The following is a 20,082-nucleotide window of genomic DNA, read 5'->3' on the forward strand; positions in this document are numbered from 1 at the left end:
CTTAGGTGCACGCTTCAAAAAAAAAGAATTCGACAAGACAGAACTTCGGCTGCCGCCTCATCTGATTATTCAAAATACCGTAACCAGTTCGAAGTACAATGGAAGAAGGAGATCGCGTAACCGAAGCGACCGTGAGACAATTTCAGGGAAGCTCGAAGATGAATAACGAAGAGAATAAGGGGCGTGATCCTCGTAATCGATATCAATTTCCTCGATGATGGGGGCAAGAGCAATCAAATCCCGGCGTACGGGTCGTTCGAGTATCCCTCGCTTGTCGCCGGTGGCAGACAAAATTATGGACGATTACGCGTCCGTACGGAAAATGGCCGTAACTTTTTGCGGGTGACAATTAATTCGGTATATACATCATACGGGTCGCAGACACCGTGCTCCTGGAATATTCAGAGGAAACGAGTGAAACTGAGGTAAACGTTTTCTATAACGAAAGAGACTTGTTGCTCACGCACGCAACTGAATTGATTTCACAATCTTTGCAGAATATTTGCAACGAATCTAACTTAAATGAGAACTTTAACTTGTGCATACCGGCGTGTACCACCGGTGGCTCACAGAATTCCACTAACATAAATTCAATTTTAACTAAAAATTAATATTGATGTTAAATTTAATTTAACATAAATTTATATAAAATCTATATAAAAACAAGATTCCTCATTACCAGTACGCAACGCGTTAAATTACCGATCTCCCCAGAAATCGGCCGTTATTAATTTAATTTTAACTAAAAATTAACATTAATGTTAAATTTAATTTCAAATAAATTTATAATAAACCTATATAGAAAACGAGATTTCTCATTACCAGTACAACGCGCTGTTACCGATTTCCCCAGAAATCGGCCGCTATTAATTTAATTTTAACTAAAAATTAACAAGTTAAATTTAATTTAACATAAACTTATATAAAATCTATATAAAAACAAGATTTCCCATTACCGGTACGCAACGCGTTAAATTACCGATTTCCCAGAAATCGGCCGTTCAACCGGCGCGCGTCGATTCGAAACTTTCCGGTCACCCGAGCGAAAACCGTGATTTACAGAGGCGTCCGCAGTCCCGTTTATCGTGCCGGGGTTTCGCCGGACGGTCCGTTGGTCCGCGATCGATCGATCGTAGCTCAAGAGGAAGTTATATTATCAGTCGCGCAACAGTGTAAACTGGCCCGAGAGCAAACCCGAGCCGCGGCCCCTCGGTCGTAAGGGGGTGAGAGACCGGCAGCAGCCAGAGGTTCGAGGGTGGTGGTAATGGCGCGGTATCGACCTATCAATAGCGCTGTGTCGTGCGCATTAATAATCCATGATTGCCATCGAGCACAACTCTCCGCGTGTCCCGGCCGCCATGGCGTATTCATGGTGAACACGCCGGCAGACGAGAGAGGCGCCCGGCCCCGCGTCTGGCCGGCCTGCGAGCCAACCCCCTGAACCCCCGTTCCGCTGAAAGCGAGCTAATCGAGCAGGATCCTTAATTAGAAATTAGGTGGCGGTTTCCGGCGGAATCGCAACATCCCTCGGCCGCCATTCCTGCGATGTCTGGCACGCTGGGGCGACGGCGAAGACGTCGCTGGGATTGAACAGAGGTTTCACGGCGGTTGCGGGGATTAATGGGGGATTCTATGGAGAATGGGCGAGCGATTCGGGGAAATGGGCTGCGACGAGTTGCTGCAGGTGTGAAAGTTGCGGGGATGTTTGTTTTTAGGGAATTGGGGATCTTCGGAAGGAGTTTAGCTGTTTAGAGGATGAGAGTTTGAAGTTTGAAGGATTTGGGAGTGAGTTGTGCGTTGAAGTGTTAACCCTTTGCACTCGGAAGTTTTTCACTGGAAATATCTCAACATCTTCTGATGAGATGAAGTCGATATTTTGTGAAAGTCGACGAGACATTCACGTGAATATTATAGCATTCCTAGCGAAAATTAGAAATGCAACATTTCTTTTATTTTCCTTGTTAGAACAAATTTGAATGCGTGGGAAATCGAATAATTTTAGGGTAGTTTCTTTGAGATTCATTAAAATATTTAACACATTGCGTACCGAATAATTTTCAGAAAACTGAATTGTTGGTAATTTTCAGTGAGGTCAACTTATATCACTGTACATAGAAAAACTCAGATATATTGTTATGTAATATATTTTAACACTAGAACTACCGTAACAGTCAAAACGACTGGTTTCGATTTGTTTGTTTCGCTATTATTGATATCTTCGAAGCATTGGATATTCGAAATGATTTTGGAAATAAATAGTTTGAGTTAGAGGGAAGCTAGAAGTGAATGGAAAGAGGAAATCCTGATCTTGCGATTGATCGAAGCTGCTTTCTTCGATATCCACGTTCAACTACGGAAATTACAATTCTTTGATACCCCCTTCTGTCGACAATTTTCTCAAATTCGCTATCAAATCGCCATAATTAGTCAGAGACGGTCTCAGCCGAGACAAGGTCGTCTGCAGTCGAATCAGTAATTCATATTTACCTGGCACAAACGACGTCCTGCCCGATATGTATTCATCCAATCAAGGAGCCGCTGTCGCGGAGGAAGACCCCGTGAGCCTCGGCCAACACGGCGGAAGCTACGAACGTTCGATTTATGCAAATGTTGGAGCTCCGTCTGCGAGCTAAGACGTCCAGTACCGCGATCAATGAACGGGGTCCAATTGGAAATTAACGAACTTCCGCGTGTATCTCGAGAACGAATTAAGATACACTCGTCAACGAGGGTTCATTTTATATCTACATCCTCTCTGTAACAACCTACCAAACCTCAGAAAATTTGCTTGACGCAGTCACGATCAGTGTCATTTAAATCAACGCTCAACATGAACACGACACCAACCCTTACGAGATTCAAACAGATCATTTCACCATACAGCCCAAATCTGACACCCCATAATTTTCATTCTCCCCAAAATCGAAGAAGACACTCCACAGTACTCATTTCAACTCAAACAATCAAGATAAAACATCAACTACTTCATCTATCAACAGTAAACCACCAAAATTCGTCACGTACCGATCGCAGAAACTTGTCCTGCGCTGTTAAAAATCTACCGAACCTCACAGCGATTACGTAACAAAACAGATACACATTTCTTAGCTCGTGAACGGTACTTTCAATTCCTGTTTATTCAACTTCGATAGCTGCAGTCGTTCCCGAGCTGCACGCGAAAGTTCCGTAGCTTCGAGCGGAGCCTCGTACGGTCGCGCGGGCGCCGTTCACGGGGCCGGAAACGCTTTAATCCGAAAGCAATCGATCTCCGGCGTCCTCGAAAGTTACGATCGCTACGGTTTGATCCTTTAATCGCCGGGACGCTCGAGTTTTCGCTGGTCGCGCGGACAATGGGTCCTCGCGACGGCTCGCAGACGGATCGGCCGATTCGGAAGTTCATCGAGAGGACGCTCCTCTTTCGCGACTGCCGTTAACGAAGGATTTAATGGCAGCGACAGTGACTCGCCGCGGACACTATATCAGCCGGCTAATCTCTTTAGCGTGTCGCCTGTCCGTGAGACTGGCGCGCGGTTAGTCGGGCTGCTTAATTAGAAATTAGGCGGCCGCTTTCAGCGAACTTCGACTTGTCGGTAGGAAGTTCCTTGAATGGCGCCGCGCGGCGACGCTGAATTATCCATGGAGATGGAATTAGAATCGATCCGCGCGCGAACGCACCCCCATTGGACCGTTAATGGGATTAATGGCGACCACCGTGAGCCGTGTCGGGTTTTTTCATTGTTTCGACGTCTTCGATCGGAGATAGAGGAAATATCGAGGATGCGAACTGTGATTCGGATGAACAAGGAGATCTGTTGCAATTAAATCGGGAATTTTACTGCGTTTATTGATCCAATTCGTATATAATATATATCGAGAACCATGAAATGGATATTCGAAATTTAATAAAGATCGGTCGTATTTTTCATTCGCTGAAACTCGGCGAGGATTGAATTTTATTTCGCATCGAGGGTTCCCGTTGAATATAGAAATAAAAAACAAATCACAGACCTCTCATATCACTTTCGATCGATTCACTTTTGATACGCTAAATTCGCGGACGAAGGAGATTCGAGTCCTCAACAGCAATTCCCTCCAGTATCGTCTTATTAATTCTAAACTGCCTTACTAATTAATTACTTTCATACTTAAAATCCTTTGTATTAACCCCTTGCTTTACAACAACGAACGAGGCACGTGGTGAAAATTTTCAACATGATTCAACAAATATATATGTTACTCGGTTCATTCGAATGCAAAGCAAAAATATTATTCCTCTGTGATCAACTATCTATGCTTAGAATTTTTCTCTTTCTCCAATAAACTATCAATGACAAAGTAGTCGCATCGATCAGGGTTGAGAAAGAAATCAGCCAAGGGGTTAAAAATGATTTTAACCCATGCGATGCGAACATCAACCGAATCGTATCTATGGAATTGAATAAAATACAAAAATTCTGCCGAAGGGTTGATCAATGTGACAGAAGGTGTCGCTCGGAAGGAGCACCCCGCATTACCGAAACCCGATCCTCGTAGTGCGAACGAAGGCCCGGACGAGGAGAAAGGGGAGAGACGACATCTGGTAAAAAGGTGAACTCGTCGGCCCCCGAATCGATCAGGTGCGCGCACCGTGAAACAGGTGGGGCCCAGACGACGAAGAAACTGGTAGCAGTAAATCGAGCTATCGCGTCGTGTCTCATCAGGATCGCAGCGGTGCATGCACCGCTGGACGGCTCGTGTGCACGACATAATCCCCGGGCGACGACGAGAAGGATGACGGGACACGGCGGCGGGAGAAGGACGAACTCGCTCCGCCGCAGGTGAAACAGGAGGAAAAAAATTCAACGGGACAAAGGGGGCTGCGGCTAATAGTCGCCATCGCTAACGATAATCTAATGTCCGCCGTGGTTCGCGCGGAACAGGAACTGGAGAGTCGTTGGAAATTTGCTGCAAAATGTTTTTATTGTCTGCATGAATGTGTATGCTGTAGGAATTACGTCTACGTTTGAGTTTACGTAGTTTCTTATTGCAAATGTTACTTGCGGTGAAATAAGAGGTAGTTTAACCCTTTGCGCTCGAGAGGTGACTCTTACCACTTGATTTCGTAAGTAAAACTATAAAATTTGATATTATATTATATTTTATGATATTATATTATAAATTTGATATATTATATTTTATGATATTATATTGTAAATTTGATATTATATTATATTTTATGATATTATATTATAAATTTGATATTATATTATGTTTTATGATATTATATTATAAGAGAAATTATACGTACATTGAGGGACCAAATTTGCCAAATTTGTTTAAGGTTTCAATGTTGAGGAGAAGTAAGTTAATAGAAATATTGTCCAATGATTCAATGCTTCGAACAATGAAGTGAGTGGAAGATTACAGATTCACGAAGTTTTGAAGTTACCAAATTTGTATAACGCTACAATATTGAGAAGAATTAAGTTAATAGAACAATTGTGCAATGATTCAATGTTTTTGGGTCAAGGAAGGTTCGGTATCCATCGGCTCCCCGTTGATCGATCGATCAATACCGCGGTTCCCGTCGGAAATCAGCGAAACGGTGGCCCGTTTCGCAACGAGATGTATCTGGCCGAACGGAAAAGAAGTCTAAAATATTCAGCGGACCCTGAGAATCCCGCGTTATCGATTCTGGACCATCGAACGCTTTAAATAAACGAGGATCCATCGAGTCGAATTCGCGACTGACATTTGAATGCTTCGGGAGAAATTAAAAATGCATCGGCCGTTCTGTCCACCGACAGACGAGACGTTTTCATTGTCCTTAATTCGGACCGTGAATAACGATTGCCGAGCGCCGGATTAAAACGAGATATCGACATCCGTGGATTCCTTCTTTTCATCGAGCGCGGAGGATATCGAGTACAATTCGATACGTGAAATACGTACAATTCACCTTTTAAAATTCACGAACTGAGACGAAACAGATTATTCGTTAACCCTTCGCGGACGAAGACTCTTTCGAGTTGACATAGATAAATCAGTAACTGTCGTAATTGGTAACGTCGAATCAAAGTGTACGTTAAATAAATAACACTGCGAAAGGTTCGACAAGCGTCGAATACAAAGGAACAGTCTCCGATTCATTAAGAACGTTCGTTTCCGCGTGCTACGCGCGAGCGCTGTCTTCTAATTAACAAGAACGCACATGAATATTCCGGTCGCTCGCGTAGGGATTAATATTTATATGTTTGCCGCGACACGGAGACTGTGTTTCGGTAATAGATGACCTGGTTCCTTTAATTTCCAAGCCGGCAGACGGTCGAGAATAACCAATTGCGGGGCGAATTTCTCTCTGCGCGGATGATTAACCGAATTAACGTGCGCCGCGATAAAGGCCCCGCGAAATCGTCTACGATCCACCATTTATGCACGCTGTCGCTCGAAAGCGCGGAGCACGTTATAATTTTAGCACACGCGCGGCGTGTCCTTTGCACCGGCAACAGTGCTCGCTCGTAATTAAAACCGAAAGTTATAATCGTTGGGTTGATGCGAAAGTTTTCACGTGTTTCTGGTGGAAAAGAAAAGTTTTCGAATGGATGAACGAGAATTAAGTAACGACGAAGGAAGAATCGTTCGTACGCGTGATACTAGGTTGAAGATAGATGTAATAGGTACTGGAAAATAATTAGTTTATTTAATATTTATTCACCCGAGTGGTGTACTGTGTAAATAACCAAGTATTCGAATTGTTTTTTTCTATGATTAATGAATTCTTTCCGTGAAATGAACGTTCGCGTTGAACGTTTTAGAAGGACTGAACGTTGAAAATAAATTCCGAACAACCTTGACTGTTAATCAGTCAGGTGTGATAAGAGATTCGGTATTGTGCACCAAAGTGCGGGTTACGTAAGCTATTATTCCGCGACCAGGCAGCGAGCTGCATTCGCGAGACGCTCGATTTCGTCGAGACTATATAAATATTAGCGCCGAGTAAACTTGGGCGAAATGTAATTAGCTCTTGTATTAATGACGACACTCGAAACGTAACCGTCGGATCGTTGGCGAGTCGCTTCCACTGACAATTACGTTCTACAGAGTAAAACATAATCGAATCGATCGCCATACTCAATCAGAAATTACTAACACTAGAACTACCGAGCAATCAGCGTGACTCATCTTCGGATTTTTATAAAAATTAGAACAATGTTTCTTGAGATGCAAAGGATCTCCTAGTCTTGGAAATCTTTTGCAAAAACGCTTTCATAATTTGGATACTATTAAAATAGAAATTCTGAGATGCTGATTTTCAGAAAACTGAATTTTTGGCAATTTTCACTGAGGTGAACTTATATCGCTATACCTAGAAAAACTCATCGAACTGTTACGAACACCGAGGAATCTACTAACAGGCTTCCAGTAGGCAAAGTGTCAATAAGAGTAACGAATTCCCAAGTAATTCCCGTTCCACGCGAGAAGTTCTCCAACAAACGCGAATCCATGCGAACATGATCCACCGACAACGATCTTTGAGTCACCGTGTATCCAAGAATGTTCCACGATTCCCTTATCCCGGGCATCAGTGAAACGAAGCCGCACGTCGCTCGTAAAAATCCACGGGGACTGCGAAGGAAACCGAAAAAGGAGGCCATTACATCTGCCACGGGATCCACGGATCTCCTCCGCGTGTGTACGTACCTAAAGCTGCGTTTACATTGCAACTTCGCGGAGAGTATCGATCATGCCGTCGAGAAAAGCTGGTCGAGGGAGCTTTCTTTGACGCGTTCGTAGGGGAGTTACGATAATCGTTTGGTCTTAATTATTTGATTTATATAACAGGTAGGAGGAAGACTTAATTGTTGTCTTGTTTTCTGCTAATCAGAATACGATAAATGAGAATGATATGAAGATTTCGTTACGGTGTCCCTTGCGTGGTGAATCAAGGATTATAATGATATTTTTATAGATTTAGAGATTTATAGGTTTATAGATTTAGAGATTTATAGATTTATAGATTCACAGATTTATAGATTCACAGATTTATAGATTCACAGATTTATAGATTTATAGGTTTAGAGATTTCGAGATTTATAGGTTTAGAGATTTAGAGATTTATAGATTTATAGATTCATAGATACATAGATTTTTAGATTTTTAGATTTACAGATTTACAGATTTATAAATTTCTAAATTTATAGATTTTTAGATTTACAGATTCTCAGATTTATAGATTTATAGATTTATAGATTTATAGATTTATAGATTCATAGATTCATAGATTCATAGATTCATAGATTCATAGATTCATAGATTCACAGATTCACAGATTTTTAGATTTACAGATTCACAGATTTATAGATTTATAGATTCCTAGATTCCTAGATTCCTAGATTCCTAGATTCCTAGATTCATAGATTCACAAACTTATACACATACAGAATTTTCCAAAATGATCACAGAACCTATAACAATAAAAACTCAAGCCTAATAAATCCATATTGCCAACTGAAAGTTAACTCCACAAATATCGATATTTCCGACACCAAACCATGCTTCGATTACTAAAGTGCAAACAAACGATTCAACTACTCAAACAGAAATCAGTACTCATTCAAACAGCAAGAGATCAGCACGCAGTTTCCTTTCCTTATATTAATCAATAGGTAATTCAGTTTCATCTGTTGAATCTTTTGTATATTACAAGAAATCTTCGTCCACAAAAGGTTAATACCTACAAGCATTTTCTTTTCCAAACACGCAGAACCCAATGAATCCCTCCATCTCCCATCTCCCGTCATCGAGAACAACAGACAACAAAAGGAACCCCTCGCGCGACCGACACCGTATATCAACGCTTTTATCGAGCTGCAATGTAAACGTAGCCTAATGGATCCGCGTCGAACGCGCGCGGGAGCCACGGGATGATATCCTTTCCCACCGAAATCTCTCACGTGTCCGGCCGAATGTCCGGCCGTGTTCCGGGAGGCTGGGAATTCTGGGAAAGGAAAGACGATTCCTCTCACGATGGCCGGCGTGTCTCTTACGTAACCCGTCGCCGGTTACGTAGCGCTCGCTCGACGGTTACGTGGATCACCGCGAACAAACGGTGATCCACGTCACTGCGGGATAGTTTTCGTTACGCGATCGTTACGAAACCGCGGAGGTCACGAACATTCGTAATTAAGCGCACGAGATTTTCAGCGAAACATCGTGGCCGAGAGTTGTTCGCCGAGAATGATTGGTTACTTGAATTTCTCCGTGCCACGCGTGTATATCGATTGTCGGCCGATAAACGACTCGGTTCCCGTGAATTTCGAGTAACCAGTTCGCTGCTGACGGATTTTTTCGGACATGTGCCAAAACTGCACTAATTGCATGGGAAAAAATGGAAAACACTTTTTATACAGTGAACTCAATTATATTGCATTGCGACAAGATTTTTTAAAATACCATTTATTTACTTGAATTTGTTTTAACCCTTCGAAATTGCAATAGAAAACAAACGCGTGAGAACCGTATGAAATTAACAATGCAACGTAACACTATAGAAATATTCAAATTTTAACCCTTTGAACTCTAGGCTCCAATATTGAACCAGTTAGAATATCAACCCTTTGCACTCCGAAGTTTTTCACTAGAAATATTTCAACATTTTCTGACGAGATGAAGGCGATATTTTGTAAAACCAGCTGGACGAGAAATTCACGTAATTCGCGTCGAATTGTTCTGATTTTTATAAAAATCCGAAGATGAGTCACGCTGATCGCTCCAAAAAAAGATTTCCAATTAAATCGGTGTGTTTGCAGAGATACAAGTGTTAAGCCAGAACCCATTCGAGCGTCGCCAGTTCCACGGTGTCCACGATGAAGACCCAGTTTTTCCCTCGATCGCGCGACCGTTCCGCTCCTTTCTCGCATTATTGATCTTCCGGCGTCCGTAACGCGAGAACCCAGCCTCGAGATTTATTAGGTTAGTTCCTCGGTACATGTGTCCGGCCCGCCCCCGCCGGCGGACAGAAGTTCGGACCTTAATTTCATTTCGAGGAGGGGACGCGGCCGACCTTTCGGGGCTGCCGGCTGCGAGCGACGTCAGAAAATTCACCGGTTTTTTTCGGAGATTTATCGGTGTCGCTCCGAAACTTCGATCCCGAGGCGGACCATAGTTGCGACGTGAAATAAGACACTTTGTCTTGCGAGGAGCAACTCGAGGATCGCGTCGTATCGGTCCGGATTGGTAATAATCGTGGACGCCGGGTCGACGTGGAAGGTCATGAGATAATGGAACTTAACGCGTTCGCTGGCAGCGTCGCGTATTTCTGACTGTAATCCTATATTTTACGTAATGAAAATGAAGTTGATCCTGTAGACATTGTTAGAAATTATAAGCTACGACACTGTGTTTAGGAAGATGACTCGTCTCAATTTCATTTTTTTTTGTTTAGATTTATTGGTTTGAAGAGGATATCATTGAGGATTAACCTCTTACGATTTATTTTGCGACTATAATCGATCACTGACATTACCAGCTAAATGTAATTTTAATAAAGGAAGCATATTGACACTAGAACTACCGTACCAGTCAAAATGACTGATTTCGATCTGTTTCGCAATTATTAACCCTTTGCACTCGAAAGGTGACTCTCAGTCACCACTTTATTTGATACAGCAAAACACTGAAGTTGAATATTTAGTATTTTAAATTAAACTTTCTATTGCTATGTGAAACATTTAAATAAAATAACTTTATTGCTTAATTTATCTGCGAATTATTCTTCTTTTATTATCCGTCTTAGCATCAAATTTGAATGTGTAGAGAGTCTAATAATTTTAGGGTAGTTTCTAAACACGTAGAATACCAGGGGGTCACCGGTGACCCCCAACCAAATCGAATTACCATAGTTCATTTCAATTAAACAACAATTATTCGACAATATTTCTGTATTATAAACGATGCTTCCGAACGCGGTGATATTGAGGAAGCTCAGCGTGCAATAATAATAACGCACTTCAATTAAACGATTTAATATTATATTTTTCCCATTTTGTGTATTTTGCTCTATGAAATCGTTAACACCGATCCAATCTACTTCCCGATCTACCGCGCCATCTTCCAGACAGCAAAATCGTCCAGCAATTATCGTCAATTTCGGTAGGACAGTTTCCGCGCAGATTGATTCGAGATTTATCGTTCGAACGTTCTACTGTCGGCGGCAGAAGTCTACGAGGAACGCCGTCGATTCGACCGCCGCCGTTCCGCACGCACTGTTCTAGATTTATCGGTCTATACTTTTCTGCCGCGATCCCATAGCGATTGTGGTCAATTTAAATGCTACCGTGCTGCTTCTAGATTGTTCCAGATTTATTGTTCCAGCTTTTGCGCCTAGATGCGGCACGCTGGAGCGGTTATCGTTAATTTAAACACCGCGATTCTACTTCGGAACAATCCTCGATTTATAGTTCGAACTTCTGAGCTGGGCATTCTATAGTGGTTAACGTCAATTTGAATACTGCAATTCTACTTCGGGACAGTTCCCGATTTATTGTACGAACTTCTGCCGCGAGGGATGGGACTCCATGACGGTTGTTGTCAGAGCGAACGGCGCGAACACACCGCGGAACTGTTCTCGATTTACTGTTCGAGCCGCTGTAGTAACAGGTAACGAGTACCGGCAACTTTGTTGCTATATTCCCTCGAATTACTTCGGGATTTATCGTTCGAACTTTTTCGATCGTAGAATTTTATATAGCGATTACCGTCCAGCTCTGTTTCATACTTTCGTCGGGTAGTTCTGTATTCGACTGTATCGGTACTGCTGTTCTACGGTTCTACGTTGGAAAGTTTTTGAACAGACTGTTCGGGTTGAATATTTTAGAGGACAACGTTGAATTTTTTTATTCAACGGATTGTACGATTTATATATTGATGACGGAATTCTACGGTTGACCGATTAAATATTCGACGCGCACGGACGGATCGAGTTCTGCGCTCAACAGGTTGAATCGCTTCTACATCGACGATAAATTCTACGTTTAACGAGTCCGGTGCTCTTTCCGTGCTCCCAGCGGAATTCTCTATCTAATCATAATCGTTTCATAGATACGTAGATTCGTGTGTTTCTGTGGACAGTGCGTTGTGACCGTTTTAATCGATCCCCCGGCGGTCGAAAATTCATAGGAATCTGCCCACTGCGTTCGAATTCAATTAGAATCAGAAATGAGAGCATGTAGAAACGCAAGAAGAGTCGATCAACTTTGATTGAATCTGAATATTAGAATAAATTTGCACAAAACGGAAGTAGAAGTTATCTTAGAGGGAATCAACAAGAAACTCGTGAATCTAAATAGTTTATATACTTATATAATACTATACCAACAAAAAATAATTTAACCCTTTGAAGGGTTCGTAGGCTCCAATATTGAACCAGTTATAATATTAAATATTTTAATAAATCTTAAAGAAACTACCCTAAAATTATTAGATTCTTGACACATCCGAATTTTGTACTAAGAAGGAAAATAAAAGATCGAAGAAATGTTACAACATTTCTAATTTTCGCTAGGAATACTAAAATTCGTTGCAGTTGCCGATAGATTACAAAACACCCTGGAGTGCTAAGGGTTAAAGAGAAGTCTAGGAATCTGGAAATCTGGAATAGATGGAATGGATTCTTCTGTGAGAGGTTCAGAGAAAAGTAGTCTTCTCTATATTGCAGTAGTCTAATGAAGAAAACTGAAAGATCGAAGAAATGTTATAGCATTTCTAATTTTCGCTAGGAATACTATAAAAATTCGTTGCAGTTACTGATTAAAAAAGAACTTTAATCCGCTAAGGGTTAATCCGAGGAAATTGCTAAAGTAAATTTAAATGAAAGACTCAGGAAACTATATAATACGGTGCATCCGCAACCACCCCCGATGGAAAAACGGGGAAAGAACTGTATCGAATTCTCGGAAATCCAGCCGAAAAAACGGTAGCATCCACCCCATAACAATCGAAACTCCTCGAAGTAACTTGGAACCGACCCACCCTCCGCTATCCGATCCGCCGTAAAGACAACGACCGCCGGTTCCCAGTTCACCGTGGGAAAACCCGCAGAAAAGAGCAGGGCGAAGGAAAGAGAAAGGGACGGTCGGCCTCCGACGGAAACGGAGGATCGGGAAAGCGCAACGGGCGCGTCGCAGAAAACGATAAACGTCGGTTTACCGAATGACGATCGTTCGCAGCGAACTTTTTACGCGGTGGAACCTGACGGCGGAAAGGGCGGATGGACTGAAGGGTTGGAATAGAACAGTGGTTCCCAAGCTTTTACGGACCGAACATAGTTTCTCGATGACCTGATCGGTTGTAAAAGCTGTTACGAATAATTCGATTAAACGGAAGTGGGCGATTGTTTTAATAGTGGAGCTAGCAGATGGATCGAAGTGACGAATGAGTCGTTTCTTTTTTCAAATTTATTGAACGCATACGAATTGCTCCTTCGAGAAATGATTGAAATATGATTTGTTCATATATAGATTAAAATATAAATTGATTGATATGTTGGTCGATGGATTTCTATGGTTTCTATGTGGAAATGTTTGGAAATCGGATCAAGTACTCGGTAATTGTAGTGTTAATGTTATTTATGATTTGATGGGGACGTATTGTCGATACACTAGAATTTTAATTGAACAAAGGGAGGTCTGCCCTCAAAGTTACAAATGAAATACGTTCAAGCTTTCATGTTTTTTGTTAAAAAAAAAAAAACTTGAAGTACTGGTCAGCCAAAATCGGACATTTCACGCGTTACAACCTAATATTTAATGACAAGCTTCCTCAGTTTATAATACGTTCTACAATATAGCATACGATCAATTAAATGACTCGAGTGCAAAGTAACGAACATACCGCGTCTACCACCCACGCGTTGGGAACCTCTGGTACAGGGTGTCCCGGATCGTTTCTCGATCGCGTCTCTTCCATTTCCACGGTTTAATTGCCGGCTGCAACGGAGCCGGGGCAGCGTTGGGTTAAAAGTTTCCGTGTCGTTTGTGACGGGCAACGAGCGTTGCGTGAGCAACCCGGCTCGCGGCTCCACAGCGCGAATCGGAAAGAGGAAGAGCCAGAGAGAGGGGAAAAGAGTCCGGAACCAACGTGTCAAGATCGTTGACTTCGCGTGATCCGATTATTCGACCCCGATCCACTTTCGTTTCACTTAAAATATCGAAAAATCGACTTAACATTATCATCTGAGTAACTCATATATAATCATTATAATATTCAAGCGAAGCTATTTATTTTGTAAATCATTTCAGATATTTAACCCTTTGCACTCCGAAGTTTTTCACTAGAAATATTTCAACATTTTCTGATGAAGACGATATTTTGTAAAATTAAGTCGACGAGAAATTCGAATTGACGGACAAAGCTATTTTACGTGAATATTTCTCAGATTGATGGATTATAGGAAGTATAATATTGAATATCAAACTTTATAGCTTCACTGTAGGAAATGAAGTGATGACTGTGAGTCACCTCCCGAGTGCAAAGGGTTAACACTTGTAAAGTATCATTAATAATAATAATTGCAACATAAGAACATTGAAAACTGTCATTGTGACAGATATGGTGGTTCTAGTGCTGAGAACTTAAGTTTGTCTTGAGTTCGTTGAGAACATGGAAAATGAATTGTAATATTACAGAGTGAGGGGTTGGAAATGGTTAATTACGGTTTCGGAAGATGAACCGTTTTTCCAATGCTTGGCATGAAAATCTGCAGTCTAACGCGACTGCTCGGATATCCGCGAGGAACGCGAGAGAATCAGCTTTCCGGACAGTTCGGGGACAAACCTTTCTGACGGCGAACTCCGTTGAATTTCGAAAAGGATACATTTCTTGGAAGAAGTCCAGGTGCGGTGGCTGCAGGATGTCCAGGGCCGAGAGGACCTGCGAGAACAAAAAGTTATACGATCAATAGAAGCTCCTGGAAAATTAACCCCTTGTTTTATAATACTACAACAACCGTGATAAAATATAAAAATGTCTGTTTAATTCTTTTCCATTCAAATTAAATGTCGAGAATGAAACATCAAGAGTTCAGTACGTAGTTTCCTATTTTTCTATTGTTCAAGTCGATATATAATTTAGCTTCATCTGTTGAGGGTTTTATTTCAGAGAATCTTCCGCAAAGGGGTAAATAAATTTATCGATAGATTAAATATTTAGTTCTTTGAAAGAAATTAACGATGAAGGGAATGGTTCGATTGTTATCACTTGTAGAGCGCAGGTCATAGGGCGAAGGGTTGAAAAACAGAAAGAGACATCGAGGTTTCGAATGTTCCTCCTAATCCGCGGCGAAGCTAAATTCTCGCAGTGTTTCAATGAAACGAATTTACAGAACATTTGTAATTAAACGTGCTCTCCATAAATTTCACAGATATTATTTCAGACTGATGATCAATATCCATTCGTTTTGATTACATTAATATCTCGTATTATATTCGGTTTCCGTTTAACCGCGATCGCGCAATTACTGAAATCAACCGATAGAAATTTCCACGGTAAATTATCGAGTGTCTCGCGGACCGCTTGTCAAGGGAATTTTCCAATGAAAAACAAACAATCGTAAATACAGAATGCACGATGAAAAACCAGTTCTATTTGGAAGTATACGATCGTTTCATTGAACATAGAATTCGATGCTACTTTTCGCGCGGATAAATGATTTACAAATTAAACACACATTAAAAAGCATTCGAATGGAACGAAGTTTTCGAGAACGATTGCAATTGATATCGAAAATATTTACTAATTTATATTATCTGAATTATTCGCTAATTACTAATATTTCTAAAATTCAGTATCCTCTTTCAATCAATGTACAAATCCATTCAAAACTTTGAATTTCATTTACAAACTTTCCCATCACTTCGCGATTCGCCGTTTTTAAAGCAAAAATTAATTGCGAAAATATTGATAGCATTACTTACTTTACCTAAATTATTCGCTAATTACTAATACTTCCAAAGTTCAGTATCCCCTTTCAATCAATGTACAAATCCATTCAAAACGTTGAATTTCATTTACAAACTTTCCCATCACTTCGCGATTCTCCGTTTTTAAAGCAGAAAACAATAGCAAATGATATCGAGGACAATGAAACGTGATTTTCGAATGTAAAATTTCAAATACTTTTATTTCCATACAGATTGAAGGAACGATTCTTTCCCGGTTTTTCGGAAACCGCGTTTCCTGGACGATAACCGAGCCCTGGACGCGTCCAGGCGCCGATGATCGACGATTTCAAGGAAACCCGACGATAATGCGCTTATCGCGCTCGTGAAACAAAACGTCCCGCTCGCAGTATTTGCTTTTCGCCGCGGCAGATAAGCGCGGGACTGCCGGCACAGATAACCGAGTTATGGAAAATCGGGAAACTTCGCGACGAAGAACACGCGCGACCGATTTCCCGTGAGCCGTGACGAAGTCATTTCTTCGACCGAGCACTTCTGAAGTCGAACATGATTTACCGTTTCCTCTGCCGTCGAGCTTATCAATTCAGAATGCAGACATTCGTGAAATACGCTAAATATTAGTTAAAATGTTGTACATCTGCGCCGCGCGGAAGCCAATTGTTGAGTTCGGAAAATACAAATTGAAGTAATAATAGTAGATTACTTGTTTACAATTTCAATTATCTAGTAGATTACTTGTCTACAATTTCAATTATTCAGTAGATTACTTGTTTACAATTTCAATTATTCAAAAGATTACTTGTTTACAATTTCAATTATCTAGTAGATTACTCGTTCACAATTTTAATTATTTTACAATAAATCAACGTGTTTCATACTATTTTCAACAATTCTTTAAGAGTCGCTCAGCTCCCAATATTAACTCGATTTCTTGATACTTCCTAATTTCCTCACGTACATTACTAAATTCCTTGTTTCCTAATTAAAAACGTAACTTCATTGTTCGCTTCAAGGTAACATTTTTACAACGGAACAAACATCTTCCGGATCTTTCAAAAATCATCTACAATTACAAAACAACCAAATATAAATAAACCAACTAAACCACAACCATTCCCCTCTCGAAAAAGGATCTATGATTTCCCAGTCGAGGCGGTCCGATCCAAGAACGGAGCCGTCCCGAGAGTAAAACATTTATCGCGAGCGCCGCTGGAAAAAAAGGAGAACGACGCGTCGCGGTATCGACACGGCGGCAGAACGTTTGATAATAGTCGAAGGAATCGGTAAGCTGCTTACGTTCTCGTGTTTGAAGAAGCAGAGCATCTTCAGCTCCCTGAAGACCCGTTTGCTGCTCACCAGGCTTTGAAAGACGTTCGGCAGTTTCTTCAAGGCCACTCTCCTGCCGTCCCTCGGATCCGTGACCGCCCTGTAAATCAAAGAGATATTGTTATTCGACAATTATCCCGGCAATCGGCCGAGATCGAGCCGCGACCGGCGCGGATCCGCTCGCTCCGCGCGAAATCCGAATTGATACAACAAATTAATACAGGAAAAATTGTTAAAACAGGCAGAGGTTGCAATAAAATAGAATGTCGAGTCTGACTCGACACAGGACTGCTAAGGGTTAAAGAAACCTCAACATCAACGGTGTCCCTAAACCAAACTACTGCCTCGAACAATAATCAAAATACAACCCTCCAAAATCAATCATACAACTCTCCGAACTGATACAACAAATTAATATAGGAAAAATTGTTAAAACAGGCAGAGGTTGCAATAAAATAGAATGTCGAGTCTGACTCGACACAGGACTGCTAAGGGTTAAAGAAACCTCAACATCAACGGTGTCCAAACCAAACTACTACCTCAATCATCAAAATACAACCCTCCAAAGGAAACTCCCTCTCCCAAACACAGGATCAAACAAAGAACTCAACTATCTAAAAATACTTCGATCACGATCATCTACGCCACTTCCACTCTTCATCACTGGAAACACAATCGAATCGAATCGAAAACCTAACAGCCCGTCGATCGAGGTGTCCAGCATCCGAGGACCCCGGGGACCCTCCGAAAATTTCGATCCTCCGATCGAGATCGATGTCCGACCGCCGTCGAAGTCCCCGAAGAGTCTGCGGCGATGCGCGGGGCCATAAATTTCGGGGTTATCCGTCGATTCGTAAACACGTCCGAGAGGTTTTCGGTGACGGCGGGTGCGGGGGTGGGTCCCGGGCGCGGGAGGTTAATAACAGAAGCGTCCGGGATCGATCCGCAAGCGCGGAGACGAGACACAACGCGGCGCGGCGCGGCGCGGCGCGGCCCCTGCGGGCCCTCGTCGTCCGCGGAATAATTATTGTGCCTGCAATTAGTCCGTTTACGGTGGTTCGATTTCATTGTCGGCCGGTTATACCGCAAACCGGCGGATTCCAATCCCCCGTTTCCATTCGACGGTCAATCTCGTTCGCGGCCGCTCTTCCCTCCCTCTCGACGAACCAGCCCCGACCCCCCGCGCTCCGACGACGTCTGCAGCCCCCTACGGGGTGATAAAGTTATTTTCGAGTTTTTGCGGGTACAGATTGCTTCCCGCCGATTTTCCATGGTGTTCCTGGCCGGTGGCCAGTCGCCGCGCGATCCGGGAATACCGGTTGCGACGGAACTTTCGTGATTGACTGATTGGGTAGTTGGGTTTTCGGTGGTAGCAGCTGGTGTGTGACGTTTGAGAACTGTTGGTAGTTTTCGGCGGTGCTTGGGAGTTAGGGTGAGTGTCGAGTTAATGTGGAATTCGTTTTTTTGTTTGGAGAGGGATTGTTAAGCCTTTGAGAATGAATGTTGACGCTTTGCTGAGATCTAACGCCGTTTCGCAGATTTTCGATAGAAACCGTATTGATCGATCGATCAACGAGGAAATAGATACTGAACATTCCTTGACCTAAGAACATTGAATCATTGCACAGTAGTTCTATTAACTTAATTCTCCTCGATAGCGAAACGTTAAACAAATTTGATAACTTCAAAACTTCGTCTATCTGTAATCTTCCACTCACTTCACTGTTCAAAGAACTGAATTATTGGACAATAGTTCTATTAAATATAGTTAAATATAGTTAAATATAGTTCTATTAAATATAGTTTAATATAGCTCTATTAAATATAGTTAAATATAGTTCTATTAAATATAGTTAAATATAGTTATATTCTTAGTTGTTGTGATGTTTGTAATTAACGCGTTAAGTATTGCGATTGGTTACTTCTCTTTATTTCTGATTGTTATCTATGTTACGGTATTTCTTGATAACTTGAAACACTTCGTTAAGGGTGAAGCTTTCGCGAGAAAATGGGTTGTTTGCAAATGAACTGATAAGTTCGATTGTGACTTCGTTTATAAATGTACCGTATAGAACACGGAATGATTGTTACAAGTCCGTAAATAAGGGCATTATGTATAACGTTCCACGCAAGGGGTTACAGCATAATTAAATGTGTAGCACGAACAGGGGGTTTGCTTTGAAATAATTCTTAACGCGAGCGCGGGAAGTTACTTTCACGGAAGTCTCTGAAGAACTCGCGAGGCGTGGGGTCGGTTTCGGCCTGAGAAACATTAACTCAACGTTCCTTATCTTAAGAAACTTGGAAAAAGGAAGCATTCGTTTGGCCAAGTGCCACTTGACTCTTCGAAATTGCAGTAGAAAAGAAACTTTTGCCATTTCATATGAAACAAACGCGAGACCGCGTGAGAACCGTATGAAATTAATAATGCAACGTGACACTATAGAAATATCCAAATTTTAACCCTTTGAACTCTGTAGGCTCCGATATTGCCCCAGTTATAATATTAACCCTTTGCACTCCGAGGTTTTTCACTAGAAATATTTCAACAAGACGATATTTTGTAAAACCAACTCGAAGAGAAATTCACGCGAATTGACAAAACTATTTTACGTCAATATTTCTCAGATTTATGCATTATATGAAGTATAATACTAAATATCAAGTGGTGACTGAGAGTCAACTCTCGAGTGCAAAGGGTTAAATATTTTAATGAATCTTAAAGAAACTACCCTAAAATTATTAGATTCTCCACACATCCAAATTTTGTACTAAGGAAAATAAAAGATTAGAAATATTCCCAATTCTTGCGAATTCAAAC

At 41.6% G+C, this 20,082-nt stretch overlaps 1 protein-coding gene across 1 annotated transcript in view; it reads right to left on the reverse strand.

Moving 5' to 3' along the window:
* nmo (serine/threonine-protein kinase nemo) overlaps nucleotides 1-20,082 on the reverse strand; it is a 258,417-nt gene that overhangs the window by 91,807 nt on the left and 146,528 nt on the right. The window contains 2 exon segments of the mRNA XM_076372222.1: nucleotides 14,852-14,907; nucleotides 17,232-17,361. Coding sequence (XP_076228337.1) covers nucleotides 14,852-14,907; nucleotides 17,232-17,361 — 186 coding nt within the window.

The sequence above is a fragment of the Nomia melanderi genome, chromosome 11 (assembly GCF_051020985.1).
Source record: "Nomia melanderi isolate GNS246 chromosome 11, iyNomMela1, whole genome shotgun sequence".
In the NCBI taxonomy this organism is placed as follows: domain Eukaryota; kingdom Metazoa; phylum Arthropoda; class Insecta; order Hymenoptera; family Halictidae; genus Nomia; species Nomia melanderi.